This window comes from Magallana gigas, chromosome 8 (assembly GCF_963853765.1).
Source record: "Magallana gigas chromosome 8, xbMagGiga1.1, whole genome shotgun sequence".
NCBI lineage: Eukaryota > Metazoa > Mollusca > Bivalvia > Ostreida > Ostreidae > Magallana > Magallana gigas.
The window spans coordinates 1318527-1335658 of record NC_088860.1 but is presented as its reverse complement, the minus strand read 5'-3'; the positions used below and the strand labels follow the sequence as shown (position 1 = coordinate 1335658).

The following is a 17132-nucleotide window of genomic DNA, read 5'->3' as shown; positions in this document are numbered from 1 at the left end:
AGAAGCATACCATGCATACCCTCTGATGTAAGGCTGGACCCATATTTACTAAAGTTCGTAGACGAAGACGTAAAATTAAAGTTACGAATGACTTAAGATTGAATTACGAATACGTAAAATGGTATTTACTAAGCTACTCTTAGACGTAGACGTAGGTTATGAATTCTTAGGTGTACGATTTATTCGTACACATGCGCAATAATTAGTTTCACTTGATAAGAAGTGCGCAAATTTTTTTGTTTATCGTCTGCCAGTTTAAAACTAAAGAAAGATGGATGCGAAGAAGCAGAGAAAGGCGAATTTTAGCGATATGGAGGTGGAAGTATTAGTGGACGCGGTGGGAACTAACTACAAGATTTTGTATGGAAAGTTCTCACCGTGTCTGACTAACAACATGAAGACGATGGCATGGGAGTCGGTGACAGAGAAGTTGGTCGATTTTATAAATGGAGATCATGAAGATAATCATGATTACTATCTAGATCAAAAATATCATTTTACTGTTTATGTAGTAATGTGTTAGCCATCATTTATGGATTTTTCATTAATAAGACCATATTTGATTATTTATTATTGAGTTTTTTTTAATGGATTTGTGCATTGCGGATTTTTGAATTTAACAGTTATTGTAATCACAATTCAGAAGATCAACTGACAATAAACACATATACAGTACACATTGTATTTCTGAATAATTATAGGTTTCATAAAAAGAAAATGACAGTGGTCACATACATATTACATTATAATTATGAAATCATGAAGTTCATATGTTTAGATCAGCTGTAGATATTTCTAATTTGCAAGCCTATTGTAAGTGGCTAAAAATTGGTAGACTATTTACATGCATTTGTGTTGTGAATTGGGGAAAGTACCTCTTCAGTCTTCAGTTAGAAATGTTCCTCTTCACAAGTATTGGTCAGAATAAAAGCAGGTAGAGATTGATGGCTATCATTACTCTCTGATTATTGTTAATTTTCGAGTTTAGAAATTTCAATTGATACTTATTCCCATGATACTTTAACACCTTCTAATCTAAATACTTGTACCAGTACACTGATTGTTTGTGCTCTTTTCATATGCACTTGTGCACATATGCAGAGTAATCATCGTAAGTCTGCAGTGCACAAGAGGGGTCATGGAAGTTTTAAAAAAGTGGCAAGACATGCAGTCTGTTGTCAAGAAGAAGGAAGCTCAACGGAGGAAAAACTTGACGCAAACTGCAGGAGGGCCTTCACAGCTCCCCATGTTGAAGCCTTGGGAGGAGAAAGTTTGTTGAACATGCCATTATTCTATTTCAATCTTTACAGTGTTAAAAGGCATGCCAAACCTTCAAGAAGTATTTCATACTGTTGTATTCATATGTTAATTTGTTACATGTGATCCTTACAAGGAAATTAAAGTAGGTCCGTAACAGTGAAATGATAAACTTCAAGATATCCATGGTGTTACATACAAAGACAAGCTGTTATTGTGTGTACTGGTCCATTGATTTAGCATACAAAAGCCCAAATGGTATTATTTTGTGGGTATAACTGACAATATGATTTTTTTTCAAATGCTTCTGACAAGATGCTTTATTTTTAACATCTTTTTAGCTCACAGAGACAAAGTCATCTTGAATGGATGGTGTGTCTTATGATACAGATGCACCTGACAGGCATGGATGTTGAATCTGAGCCAAAGATTGCGGATGCTGGAGAAGGTGAAGGTTTAAATTGCTAGTGCCCTCTGATGATGATATCTTAGTTATTACTGGTCTGAACTTCACCAAACTTGCATGGAGATGCGTCTTACAGTGCTGCTATCCTGAAAGTTGACAAAGATAGGATAGGATAGGATGCAGGATGCACAATACATGATAGTAATATAAAAGTTAAGTTCTATCCTATCCTATCCTATCCTATCCTGCATCCTGTAGCCAATCAGATTCAAGTATAAATTTGAGAGTTATTTTGCGAAACGAAAATTGGCTTAACAATGTATTTTCAATGTCAATTTAAGACGTTTTAAGACGTTTTACAAGTTAAACCATATAAGAATAATTATTATATCATGAATGCGGTGCATAACTTTGATGCGCGCTAACATGTCAGCGCTACATCTTTGTCAATTCGTACGCAAGTACGGATTTACTGCGAAAATTCGATGCAACATCTGACAACGTCAGAAATAGATTTCTGTATTCACTTCATTTAAAGTCTGCAAAGTAATAAAAGCTTGAATTTATAAACAGACATTGCTTCACATTTCATATAAATTCTTCGATGCCCAATATCAGGGACGCATATTTCTGTCCGATATTAACCTGAACATATGGAATTAATAAATGTTAGCGAGCTATAAATGCTTAAGAATGTATATTTAAAAAATAACTCCGAGTGGTTTAACTATAAACGATATAAACTTCCTAATTTAGGGAACTAATTATTTCCAGATCATGTTTCATTTATCGCCGAACGAACCGCTCGAATAATGATATTTACGCTCAGATTTATGTGATAAGAAAATAATTTGATAAATATATATGACTAAACGTTCCTCAATAAGTGCATCGAAGTTATTTATCTGGTTTTTATGCATAAATATAATAAAATCAAAAATCAAATCGCTTACCTGTTTGTTTACGTTATTGTGTCCATCCCGCGTACGATTTAATTTTACCGTAGCACAGGTAAGTAAGTTATCCCGCTCGAAGAATAATCGGTTTTAGGATTTAATTATTCATTTTGAGTACTACATTAATTGATAAAATCATTTAATTTTTAAATTTCGTTTCATTTAACTTGCATTCCTATATTTTGAAGGTATGGGATAGGATAGGATAGGATAGAGCTTATTTGCAGGATAGGATGCAGGATACAGGATATAGGATAGGATAGGATACTTTTGTCAACTTTCACGATAGCAGCACTGTATGTATACTGATGCACCTGACAGGCTTGAATGCTGAATCTGAGCCATAGGTTTTGGATGCTGGTCAGGATTAGGTTTAGTTATTTTGGAACAGGTGACATGTTTTATAGATGATAGCTAGCATAGTTGATTTAACTTTATTATAAATGAAACGCAGAGGTTGCTTCAGATACGGAGCCTGATCTCCATTATCAAGGATGCTAAAGAAATCTCCTACCCCACTCAAACCTGCTCGATAGATAGATGTGTTTGTTGATAAATGATATAACATGATTCCTATGATATAGTATTGTATGGTATGAAACAATATTGTTTAATATGATACAATATAATATCATATGTAAAATTATAAAAAGTTATATGATACGATATAATATTGTATCAATGTTTTTGATGTTTTATGTTATGATATTGTATCATGATATCGTTATGTATAGTATTGTATATTATGAAACAATATTGTTTAATATTATATTGTATTATTAATTTATTATTTAATCACATGATACTATTACATACGATATTGCAAAATATAATATTGTATCCTATGATGCAATATTGTATATTCTATAATATTGTATCATATGATATTAATATATAATATGATATTAGTTTCTGTAATATAGAATTTTGTTATACTTTCATGTTAAATACTGAAATCTGATTGGTTAAGACGCAGTTAATAATATTTTCTATTACCCTCAGCGTTAGTAATGCACTTAGCAACAGGTAACATTAAAAAATGTTACATGCGCGAAAATTATGCGCGTACGGTTCGCTGTAGAATTCACGTTATTCCTATATAAAAGCAGTAAAATTTTCTTAAAAATTAAGACATTCAGTATAACAAAATAAATAGTGCCTGTTTGGGAGGATAACAGTTGAAATTGACACCCCTCGAAAACCATTGTCAACCTCCGCTTCGCGTCGGTTGACAATGGTTTTCTCGGGGTGTCAATTTCAACTGTTACCCTCCCAAACAGGCACTATTTATATAATATCACATGAAATTGTATAATATGATACTGTAATATTATATAATATCGTACCATACGATATTGTATAATATGATATTGGTTTATAATTAAGCATTAAATCATTATTTTTGAAAAATGTGGTCTCATAACTGCAACGGTGTGTGCATACAAATTGAATAACGCGCGCTAGCGCGTTATGAAAATTTGTTTGCACACACCGTTGCAGTTATGAGACCACATCTTTTAAAAAATAATGATTCAATGCTTATATTTACGTTTTTTAACATTTTTTCTCTTTCTGCAAATATGATTTATTTTAAAAAATCTCGACATTATTCAACAAGCAATGCACAATGAACAGAAGAGCCATTGGAACAGCTGAATTATGCTGACAAATATAGTGCACAGCGTTTTTAATTCTAATAATACAATTTTATTTATCTGGTGTTTAATATACCAAATTTATTTTCGGTATTCTAAGAAATTAATCAATTGAATTCATTTTTATCTTTAAAAAATATTTACATCCATGAAATATTAATCAGCCCAGGTATGATATCAGGGCGTGATCCGGTTTGAAGTCGGGAGGAGAGTTGGTCATGCTCTGAAGGAAGACTGTATGTATTCATACACACCAGATTTAGTGATTGGGTCTTCTGTGTTGTGCGTAAATATCACTCAAATCTATCAATCCTATTAATAGGAGGAAAGAAGGTGAATGTAAATATTGTGATATATTATCACATCACATGAAATTGTATTGTATGATATTCTAAAATATATTATTGTATCATATGACACAATATGTATAATATAATATTGTATAACAATATTTTACTTTATCACATAGTATTGTATCATTTGATATGATACAATGTTGTATAAAATTATATTGTATCATATGATACAATATCATATTATGTATCAAAAATGATACAGTATCATACAATATCATACTATTTTATACAATATAATATCATATCTTTCAATGTTATGATGTATTATGTAATATGATATTGTAATATAATACTTTATTACATACTTAGTAATAAATACAGGTTTTTTGCACATGTGATACAGATGACATCACAAAATCTGTATCGGCCTCCGGGGCTGATACAGGTTATCAGCCCTCCAGGGCTGATACGGATCCGTATCACATCCCTTGCGGAACTCCTCTGCCTTTTTTCGCTTCGGCATTTTTGCATGTTTACAGACGAAAAATAAAACATTTTCAGTTACAGTCGACATTTTTAAGTGCAGTTGAAAACTTCAAATGCTAGCAAATGTTTTAAAGCAGTCAACTTTGTAAAGCCTGATGAAATTCCGTTCTGTAGCTTCATGTTTGTTAAAACAAGAACTCATATTTTTATTAAATACATGTACCGTATTTCACGGAATTTAGGTCGATACTTTTTTCCCCTGACATGTGGACCTCGCCCTATTCAATGCTTCGCCCAATTTATGTTTTTTTTTTTTTTTTGGTTGGAATTTTGCAAAAATTTATGCAACCCTCCAATAAAATCATGAGTGTTTACTATAATACTGCTTGAATTTCTGTGTAAAAATCGTATGGATTTTAATCAATATACTGTAGTAATTTATCATTTAAACAAAATTAAATGTAAATAGATTTATTTCTTCTTACATTTCTTACTTAGATCACTGACTGAATCATTAAATGCTGTCATGCATTTTGATCGTGTGCTTACGATAAACAGGAAATCGATTTCGCGTGGTAAAAGTAAAATGAGAACCGTACAAAGGGTAATTACGGGGGGAAATATCGTCGGGTAGAAATAAAAAAAAAACCAATTTGTTTTCATAATAGAATACATGAACAAGTTTTTTTCTGTATATTCAACATAAAACTTTCGATGAAATTTTAGCCAGGCGTCTCTGAAATCAGTCTGGGTAGCGCTGACTTTGTTTATACACAGTTGAACTCTCGGCACGTGCTACTCATGCCTGCAGGCTTCAATAAGATCAGAGGTTGACTCGTGTGTATATACACAGTAAAAAGTCACATAGAGACACAGGGTGGCATGTGCTACCGTAGTCATGCCTCCAGGCTAGGTAACTATCCCCCGGTTAACACCAGTTTGTACACATGGCAGGGAAGTAATAAAAAACGATCTTAAATTAAAACCGGCTGTACTGAATTATTTGGTTTGAAAATTTTGACGCAATTTCAGACATTTTCTTACGATGTTTTCAAGAAATACATTTTATTTCCCTTTTGTTTAAAACTGTGAAATAAGATTAAAGGCTACTATATGATAACGTTATTGGTTTAAACCATTTATTCATTAGAACTAGCGGTAATTTTTCGACCAATTCTTCGAAGTCGACCTATTTATACTTTTTTTTATATTATGGCTAAAAACGGCCTCCTTCGCCCAATAAACCGTATCGACCAAAATTCCGTGAAATACGGTACATGTCCAAATGATATGAATAATCAATTTGTTCAAGTTGATGGGTTTTCATTTTAAATTTATTACTAAGTATGTTATAAATATAATAATAGATACCCTTTTCCATATCACAGCTTGTATCAGCCCTCGACCAATATTAACCCTCGGGCCTTCGGCCCTCGGGCTGATATTGGAGTCTCGGGCTGATACAAGCAGTGATATGGAAAAGGGTATGTATTATTCTCTATATATTGTTTTATATATTATGATATTGTATTATGTGATCAAATACAATAACATATAACACAATACAATGTCATATCATACGTTACAATATCATATCTCATCATTGTTTATTATGGTATTTTATTGTATTATATGATATATGTTGTAAATATGATAGGATGCAATATTTAATTTTATATTATTGTATTGATTAACATATGAACATATGATTATTATACAATTTTTTAACAGATGGATTGTGTCACAACAGAATCAATGAATATCCAAGATCATAAAGTATGATTTTCATTTAATATGATAAAGGTGGTCTCGTAAAGGTGAAGTCTCATAAGGGTGATGTCTCGTCTCGGTGAGCTTTGTAATCTGTGATTACGTATGTTTCTTTATGGAATGAATTGTAAATTGTCAGACTATAGTAAGGAAATATGTGCTTTCAATTCCATGAAAATTTTAGATATTGCAGTTGATTCCTCAGTCAGCCATATCTGGAATTAAAGATGGGGTGGACACCAGTGAAGTCAGGTCTTCCCTTCAGATGTCCCAAAAACCAAGTTGCCTTATGATACAGCCATTTATTGTCACTTAGGGTAAGATTATAAGCTGCCATGATACTTCGCTATCATTGATCATGTTGTTTCATCACTATGAATGGTTACAGTAGTTATACCCCCACATATGAAGGGGGATCTTTTTGGAAGCACTCTGTCCATCTCTCTGTCTGTCTGTTCTACATGATCAGTCTTCTAAGATATGGAGTTGCATTATTATACCATAGGAGTAAGTGATTAATAATGAAGGAGAATAACTTATTACTGCTGTCATGACTTAGATTATTCAAGGTTTTATCCATCAAAGAGCTTTGCATGGCTATGTTCATTAACTGCAAAGGTTGGGTTTATTGTCTTTTTTTCTGCATTGTAAATGTAAAAATAAAAAAAAACTAGATGCTGTCATTAGACAGTAATACCCGCACCATGTGTTTGCCCCTAAATAACACTGTTTTATACCAGTTTAATTAAAAATGAAGGCTACATGCAAACTCCGGTAATACATTTAAAAATTATAATTTTCATAACTGAAGGATGAGATCCCTGCCCATATGATAATACACATCGTGACATGAGCAGCACTTTATGTGCAATTTGGGGTAGAACTGTTTGCAGTGAATTTTCAGTTAATCAATAATCTTAACATTTTATGTCATATGAAGTATAATGGTCTATATAATTATTACAAACAAAATTAAAAATTAAATTATGCCCCCTCCCCGTGGCGGTTGCCGGTTTTAGATTTGCTTCTGTGTGCCTACATGAACATCATCGTGTGCACAGATTTAGAGAAGGGGTGGGAGTGAGGGGTCCAGACCCCCCCCCCCCCTCCCCATGAAAATTCGTAATTTACCAAAAATACACCTTGGACCCCAATGCTCTTACAGACATGCAAACGCTCTAACCCATTGCGCTTCAATGTTAGGTAACATTATTTGGGGGGTAAATATTTAATCAATAGTCAACATACTTTATTGTTTATCTCAATAGGAAGTATACATGTACATCACAATATGCAGGTGTCCTGCACCACCTTAAAGCTGTTATTTACCTAATAAAATAGTGCAAGTGGATTTGAAGAATAGGTCATAAAAATACATGCATGTTACAAATGACTGATCTTTGTCTGAAGTTACGTACACAACACAGGTTTGCATGTCTCATTAGCGGGTACTAGTTTTACCCAGCTCTTCGATTAGATGGGTTCACGTGTATACATACATGGGTGTTGCTAAAACGCGGAACGGAAAACGGAACGGAAGGAAAACGGAAAATCTTATCTAATGTTATTTACCTCATAGATTTGTTAAGTATGCTAAAACGATATACTTTATGTACCTTTTTAATTTTTTTTGAAAGATTAGCAATATTAGATTATTTATTCAAGAATATTTATTTCCTCAAAATTAACAGTACATGCATTGACCACTATATTCTGTCCCAAAATATCCTCGATTCACTTTTTGCTGTATATTTATATATACCTCAGGGTTCAAGCGATTCTCTTTTAGAAGCATTAAAACATTCTCATTATTCTTTCTTTAAAACGTCCTCTCTAGCTTATCAGCTGGTATAAATACACGGCTAAAAATAAAGAAGTCTACGGGGTTTTGCATTTTAACAGACCCGGATGATGGTGTTGAAAAATTGTGCAAGGTCTTCTGAGTGACTTCCAAATGGAGAAAAGATGTCAACATTTTCCATTATAAATCGTCCAAATGTGCTGCATGAATATTTTGGGATCGACAGACTATAGTCCCAATATATAATCGGAAAATCAAACCAGGCAACGTCTAGAGCTCTCTATTCGGATCATATGTATATAGCTGCTGGAATAAACAACTGCATGCTTTGTAATGCAAACGTAAACAAAATTGCATTGCTAAAAATACTAGTTTCACAAATTACTAGTTTCACAAATTACCGGGTATTTTAATGTTTACTGTATTTTAATTTTTTAATGTCGTCAGTCCTACAGTTTTTTTCTTCCATCTCAATGATACTGTATCGTCTGTATGATAAAAGATCGTCTAGAACACCGAAAATTCAATTTTGATGTAAGTATATATACATGTACATCATATTTGAAAATAATATAAAAATACTCAAAACACGCATAAAACGCTTTCACTAACTGCGTACGTTAAGCTAATATGCCAGCAATACCATATAAGAGAAATAAGTAAAAAGTTATAGCTAATTTGCTCGTTTAATCATGTTAATGTTTCACAATTCGTATACATTTGATTTTTCCGTTTCGTACTCAACTAAAGCCGAATGAATACAATGCTATAATTGATAGACATTCATATGAATATTAATAAGATAGCAACATGTTGATAATCATTCATTAGATATAAATAAAAGATACAAAGTAAATCGTTTCTGGCCAGTCTATACCCTTTTAAAGGGATAAACGTGATGATATTTTCCATTCCGTTCCGTTTTCCGTTCCGCGTTTTAGCAACACCCATACATACATGTCTGTGTTTTCCGTATGCAGAAAAGGATTACGGTAGTTAAGATCAGCTAAAGGAATTCATTATTGTGTTTTAATTGGATTATCATTATGATGTTGACCAATTTAGGTAAGCATAATACATGTAGTAGCAGTAGCACAATATAATAAGATGCCAGCATGGGATTCCTGCCAGCATACATACACATGTATATAAGTTCTACTTTCACTTTCTATATGTAATCTCCCTTTGACAGCATACTGTATCATCATCTTTTAATATTTAAATAAGCTTATCATCGTTACCTATCCTATCGCATTTGTAAAGTTTCTGTCATTTTAGTTGCAAAAGTTATTTTTTTCATTTGTCAGACTGCATGCACTGTTGAGTTGACCCCATATTGACCCTGTATAAACAATTTCTTATTAAATTTGTGTATTTCATATGTAAGTAAGTGTAGACACTTATATTTTTTATATGAGTAATAATAGGAAGGAAGGAGTATTTCTTTCTTAATGTATTATAATGCATCAAATACAATGTAGGTCATGACCTTATGGGACTGTTCTGACCCCACGAAACAGGAAAATACAAAATATCTTCTAAAGTCATTATGATGCATCAACTGGTGTAAAGTACATTAATGACCCCCAGGTGTTGTCTTTAACCCCCCCCCCCCCCCCCCCCCCCCCCCCCGCCTTTATGAAATAGGAAATGATATGATACACTGTATATTTTGTTAACTTCTGAGATCTGAGATCCTCATCCCTAAACCGTTTAATTTATTTTTGCTCTTTGTGTCATTGCGCTTAAAATTGTATTGTAAGATTATGCCCCCTTGGAGACACCCTGACATTTTAGAACTAGAAATGAAATAATAATGTATTTATCTATTCATATGTTATACAGTAGTGTTTGATCCATGTGGGTAATTCCTAGCCTAATGATGTCACTGCTTTGTTTAGGAGACTTTACAATTGCCCCAAATAGGTGAATACACCATGGCAGTGATGCATATAACATTTTGTTTATAAATCTTAAAAATTGAATTAAGCAATTTCCAAAATGTTAATGTGAATCACGAGAGAAAAAGCAATCAAGAAATGATTTAAAATTTGCTACTGTACACATGTAAGACTGAATCTTTATAAGCAGGTTAGATTGGGGGGGGGGGGGGGGGGGTGAATGTGGAGTATAAACATTTATAATTTGAATCATTTATTGTTATTAATTAATTTTAACTTGTCAATGAATACTACTTATTGATCCCAAGGTAGAAATATGACCTCTGATCGTATCTCAATAGATCATTTGTCAATTATGCAAGGTGTAATGTAATTTTTTTTAAGAATAACATTTTTTACCAGTTTATAAAAGTTTTTAGACACCCAAATTATATTTTGATTTTAATAGATTATTCGACAAGGAAGGGGGGGGGGGGGGGGGGGAGAGAGAGAACAGTTTATATTTGAGTTTGTTTGGGAGTGGGGGTTCCAAGTCATATATTTGACAATTTTTTAATGTAATTTAAAATAAGACTAAGCCATACTACAGTCATGAACATGAATAGTATAGAAAAAAACACAAACTAATACATGTACATGTATATATACATAGGAAGTATTACAAAACAGATGATTGATCTATATCTGGGCTCTTAAATTGAATCATATATCATGTACATATTATATTATTGTTTCTTTGTTCAAGGCATTTAAGATGGTATGTAGGTCATGATCCCAAGTGCTCTTCCTGAAATTATCAAATATCATAAAAAACCATTGAGATCCCCACCTTAATCCAAAGATATTATTCCTCCTTAGGTCATGCATGCAGGCGCATCAGATCATTATGGCATGTAAGTCATGACCCTAAGGGGTCATCCTGACCCCCTTAGAACCAGAAATTGTCAATTATCTTTAAATTATTGATGTTTGATGATCCTATCTCTATTTAATCTTTATTAATTATTAAGTCTCCTGAATGAAGTTTGGAGACTTATTGTTTTTGTACGGTTCTTAATACATGTATATATTCTTCATCTTCTTTTTCTTCTTTCCCGCTCTGAACTTGTTTCTCAGAGATGGCTGAACATAATTGTACAAAACTCTAGGATATGATAGGCCTGCAAATCTAGTTGTGCACCCTGGTTTGATTTTTCTCATTTTGGGTTAGACAACCACTTTTCGGGGGAAGGGGGGGGGGAGGGGGTGTCAAAAGGGTGTTGGGTCTAACATTGAACCTTGTAGAAAGAATCATAGACTCTATTGTAAATGGTAACTTGAAAACGGACAAAGATAATAATATAGGGTTTTCATAATCATATATTGGCTGTTACTGGCAATATATAGGGTTTATTAGATCTGACCCCTGGGGTCATCCCCACCCCCCAGGAATTTGAAATTACCATATATCTCAGAAACTGTTATAATCATGACCCCTAAACCATATATATTCATGTTTCTGATGTCAAGGGGCATCAAATGTTATGTAGGTCATGGGCCCTGTGGGTGGTCCTGACGCCCTCAAACAGCAAGTCCCTTAATATCTTCAAAACAGTTGAGATCCCCACCCTTAAACCATATATATTCTTGTACCTTGTGTCAAGGGGCATCAAACGGTATGTAGGTCATGGGCCCCGGGGGTTGTCATGACCCCCCTTGAACAGGAAGTGCACGAATATCTCGAAAACGGTTGAGATCCCCACCCCTTAACCATATATATTCTTGATCCTTAAAGGGCATCAAAAGGTATGTACCGGTAGGTAATGGGCCTCAGGGTTAAATTTAATTTTTCAAAACCGTAATGCACATCTATGGAACAGTTCCTTTCATATCCCAAGATATGATGTGTCTATCCATTAAATCATAAAAGGAGTTCTAGGATCTATGTTTTTTTTTTAAGTGATAAACGTCAATTTTCTGCTACATTTTGACTCCCTGGATGAAATTTAAATTTTGAAAACCTTACTGCACATCTATAGAACAGTCCCTATCATATCCCAAGATATGATTGTCTATCCATTAAATCATAAGAGGAGCTCTTGGATCAATGTTTGATTTTTTAGTGATAAACGTCAATTTTCTGCTACTATTTGACTCCCAGGATGAAATTTAAATTTTTAAAACCTTATTGCACATCTATAGGACAGCCCCAATTATATCCCAAGAGATGATGTAGCTACTCCAAAAGTTGTAAGAGGAGTTCTGGGAACCATATTTTTTTTGCCAAAAAACGTCATTTTTTGTTGCCCACTGATCCCCTTAACTAAAAAAAAAATTCTGGAACCTGATCATGCCTCAATATGACACCCCCAATCATATTCTAGAAGATCATTTGGCTACTGCTTAAAAAAAATGACGTTTTTTAAACCATTTTTTTTGTAAAAAAACGTCATTTTTTAGCCATTAAATGACCCCCAGGACAAAATTGAAAATTCCGAAACCTTATTGCGCATCTATAGGATACCCTAAAACATATTCCAAAAGATGATTTGTCTACTTTTGAAAATGTAGGAGGAGTTCGAGGAAGAAGGTTTTTTGTGAAAAAACGTCATTTTTTACCAATTATTTGACCCCCAGGACTAACAGAAAATTTTTGAAACTTTTTTACAAAACAACATGATACCCCAAATCAAACTCCAAGAGTTCAGTTTGCTGGTTTATAAGATGTAAGAGCAGTTTGAGAAAGTAAAACGTGACAGACGGACGGACGGACAGACGGACAGACGGACGGACGGACGGAACAGGGTAACAACAATATACCCGAACTTTCTTTAGAAAGTGCGGGTATAAATATCATTAATGTAACCCAGAGGCCTCTGGTTAAAAGTATGACTAAATAAATAAATAAAGAACAACATTTGTTTTAGTTCCAGCTGAAGAACTTGAAAATCTAGACACTAATAGTGATGTGCCAGTTGTCTCTCAATCTGAAGGTTAGTATATATCCTATGTTTAGTATACTTTAAACAATTCAACATTTTGAACTACTGGTATTAAACTGAAATTGGTCATTCTGCCCAAGAAAAGTGCAAAATTTATCAAAATGCTTATAATTGTTAGTTTAAGCAAATATAATTATCAATCTGATTAAAATCAGATCTGTGATCCGCTCCAACAAATTCAATGTCGCTACACAAAGATCTCTTGTGTGGCAACATCAAATTAGTCGGAGAGGATCGCAGATCTGAGTTTAATAAGATTGATATACCGGTAATTATACACACTGCAGATATGATTATACCCCTTGCAAACAAAGATTTGGGGGGGGGGGGGATAAATAGGAATCTCCTTGTCTGTCTGTCTTTCCCTGAGTTCCCGGTCTGTGCAATCATGTCAATGATTGCATGTATTGCACACACATGATGGTTGCAATGTTGATATTGTAAGATCATCATTATGTTAATGATTCTGATGGATTTGCCATTCTCAAATGTTAAAGCTGACATGAATTCATAAAAGCATTTGGTCGCCATATTAGTTTCGATCGCTCCTCTACTGCCACTAGGGTATATATACCGGTCGAGAAAGTTACGGTCGATTGCTTTCTGATTGAGGCATTCAGGTTGCCTGGACTTCTAAATTCATAAACTACACATTGCATTAAAATGTTTGTAATAAAGAATAAAGGAAACAAGAATCAATAAAATACAAAATATATTTATTCTTTGAAAGAATTTCCAAAGTATTTGTATTATTTTGCACAGATAGTGCTGCCTTACTTCACATGCACATCGAACATGTGTGTGTTGTTGATACAGAGTGCACAACATCTGCATCTTTTTGAAAACCCCGGCGGCACTACATCCAACCCAGCAGATAAATGATAGTAAATCCAAGATAGTAACAACGTAACAGCGACTCTTTTCCATCGGTTCTATAAAAACGCTCCGTTTCAATGCAATCACTGACATTGCTCGATCACCCACAGTGTGTTGTTGTGCATGAGCAATGTTATAACATAAACAGGAAAAGGGTCAACAATTATCGAGGATTTTTGAAGTTCATGTGCCTGGATTTCGGTCTGTCTTGTTTCGTCGTTCATTGGATATATTTCTTTGTCACTGCAGTGGTTGTGATATTATTTTTGTTCAAAATGCGTGTCGACAAGTCTTTTCGTCCAAGGTAACGTGTTCGGGTGTATGAAATACCTGAATGCGATGAAGCATGAATAGTGCTCTCGGCCTTATATAGGGGGTGTTTAGCGATGAGCAGAACAATAGAAATCAACAATTAATATGGCAGTAGTCGGAGATAAAAGGGAAATAATGCGTATTTATGAATTCATGTCAGCTTTAATATAAGTATTATACAGCAATGTGAAAAAATCATCAATGAACTTTTCTCAATGCTGTTTATTTCTTAGATAACTTGAATTATGATATTTTCTTAACGGGGTGTATCATTTGTAAGCTTGCAAGCTCAAGGTACCTCGATCTTGCTAGTTTTCTTTAAAATTTCCTTTAACTTCTCAGAAGAATCTTCTTTGTCAGAACCGTTCATTTGTAAAGGTATGAAAACAAGAAAAACACAAAACAGAAACACAATTCTTTTTTGCCTTACATATGTGAAAAGAAAAAGCGTTTTCCTAATTAAAAATAAAAAATTTCTAGTTTATAATATTAAGATTTTAAAAAGATTAAACAAAATGTTCTGGCATTACTCTATATCGAGATAAGATTTATTTTCCGTTTATAAGGAAAATGGAAAGCTCAAACACTTAATGAGTACAGCTACGGATCTCAGCGCCTCATTGAAATTGAGGAGGAGAAGCTTTCAATCAAAAAGCAGAGACCGGAAATTGAAAAAGAGAGGCTCGAGATTTTGAAGAACTTTTATGCTTTGTTTTCTTCTTCAAATGTTCAATCTGTTTGTAATCTTATGTCTGAGTTTAATTAGTAATTTCGTTTATAATTGCGTGAAACTTCCACCCTATGTGAGACCAATGTTTTTATACCTCCGCTCCAAAGGAGAAGGGGTTATACTGTTTTACCCTTGTGTGTCTGTCTGTCTCATGACTGTCCGTTTGTTCATCTGTCAGTAACGGTATTTTCTATCACAGTTTTTCAGCAACTATTCATTACAGATGCTTGAAATTTTAACACACTTTTTGTTTAGGCATGCCAGAAGATAGGATTTATTTTTGTACCAATCAGCTTTCTATCAACTTTGCTCATTTTGCATATTCACATCAGAGCTGGGTATTACTAGTGAACATTAGCTCACAGATATCTTGATCTGCCTGTTCTAACCATTATTACAATTACAATTACTTGTATGGAAGCAGCATTTTTAATTTGCTGGTTATTTTAAATTTTATTATAATAATTATCCACTATATGGACTAGAATATTTTTGTGTATGTTTTAAAGAATGTGAAAACATTAAGTACATGAATGAATTGTCTTGGAAAATAGACTTAATCATTTTTAAATTTATCAAATAACAAAAAAGCACATGCTAAGTTTCAAGGGACTCAATGTATTTCATAAATGTATTTTAAGAGTACCATCTGAAGACAACCTTAACAATAATACATGCATATAAAATGTAAATTAAAAATTACAGTAAGTCATACTCTGGCATTATCTTAATGTGTTGAACGGTATTAATTTTTAGATTTATCGTACAAAAAAAAAGAATTGAAAATGACACTGTGGATTAACAAAAAGTGTTTCTTTGTATGTGTTCCAGTTAGATGGAGAATTCAAAAATGAAATATTACAATTCTAAAGTAAGATGGCAGCTTTAAATGATATCTCTTTAAAAATATCAAATAAAACAAATCTAAAACAATAACCAAATTGTTTACCATTATTGAGTTGACAATGTAGAACATGATTTTTTAGATAACATTGGAAAACATCAATCTTAGAACACATTTAACATACTAACTTTTGTACAATTCAAAGATAATGACCTGTAGGCAGAAAAAAAATTATCACTTATTTGAATAATTAAAATATCAGTCTACTTTTAACAGGGTGTTGCACATTACTTATCAAAAATTACTAACTATTGGGCAGGCAAATATATCAAATAAATAGACAATTCCACTAAATAATTAAAACCTTCTAACAACGATGTTTCTGATGTTAACTGCGTTTGCATTGACAAAAGTTTCAGCATTAAAAGTGTCATTATCAGAGAAGATGGGTACTTGTCCTGCTGCTGGTGCTGGAATGCGGTCTTCGATGGCCCTGTTGTGGAGGCGGCAGAATGTCTGCAATAGAACAGTTGTTTGGACAATTAATGATTACCATTGGGTAAGATGGGGTTATTGGGGGGGGGGGGGGGGAGACAAATTTTTTCATAGGAATATATAGAAAAATATCTTTAAATCTTTTTCTTAAAAAACATTTGCCTAGAAAAGCTGTAACTTTTGTGAAAGGGATTTCAGATAGTGTACATTCAAATTTGTTCAAATCACAATCTCTAGGAGTAGTGTGGGGCCATAATGGGGATTCAGTTGTACAAAGGAAAACAATTTAATTATTCACAAAAACTGAAATGTTATTTATGCTTTTACTTATTTATATAGCATTTTTATATATTGCTGATTCTTTAA

The 17132-nt window shown here is 33.3% G+C and overlaps 1 protein-coding gene across 1 annotated transcript; it reads left to right on the top strand.

The window, feature by feature from the left end:
* Window positions 1-310: 310 nt before the first annotated feature.
* Window positions 311-1725, top strand: LOC136270631 (nuclear apoptosis-inducing factor 1-like). The gene is made up of 3 exons (XM_066068899.1): window positions 311-429; window positions 1102-1270; window positions 1648-1725. Exons 1-3 carry the CDS (start codon window positions 311-313, stop codon window positions 1723-1725), a joined length of 366 nt encoding a protein of 121 aa, XP_065924971.1.
* The last annotated feature ends 15407 nt before the right edge of the window (window positions 1726-17132 follow it).

Coding starts and splice junctions, on each gene's coding strand:
- LOC136270631 (XM_066068899.1), top strand. CDS start 311: ATGGAGGTGGAAGTATTAGTGGACGCGGTGGGAACTAACTACAAGATT. Junction 430..1,101: donor TGGGAGTCGGTGACAGAGAA/GTTGGTCGATTT, acceptor GCACATATGCAG/AGTAATCATCGTAAGTCTGC. Junction 1,271..1,647: donor TGAAGCCTTGGGAGGAGAAA/GTTTGTTGAACA, acceptor CTTATGATACAG/ATGCACCTGACAGGCATGGA.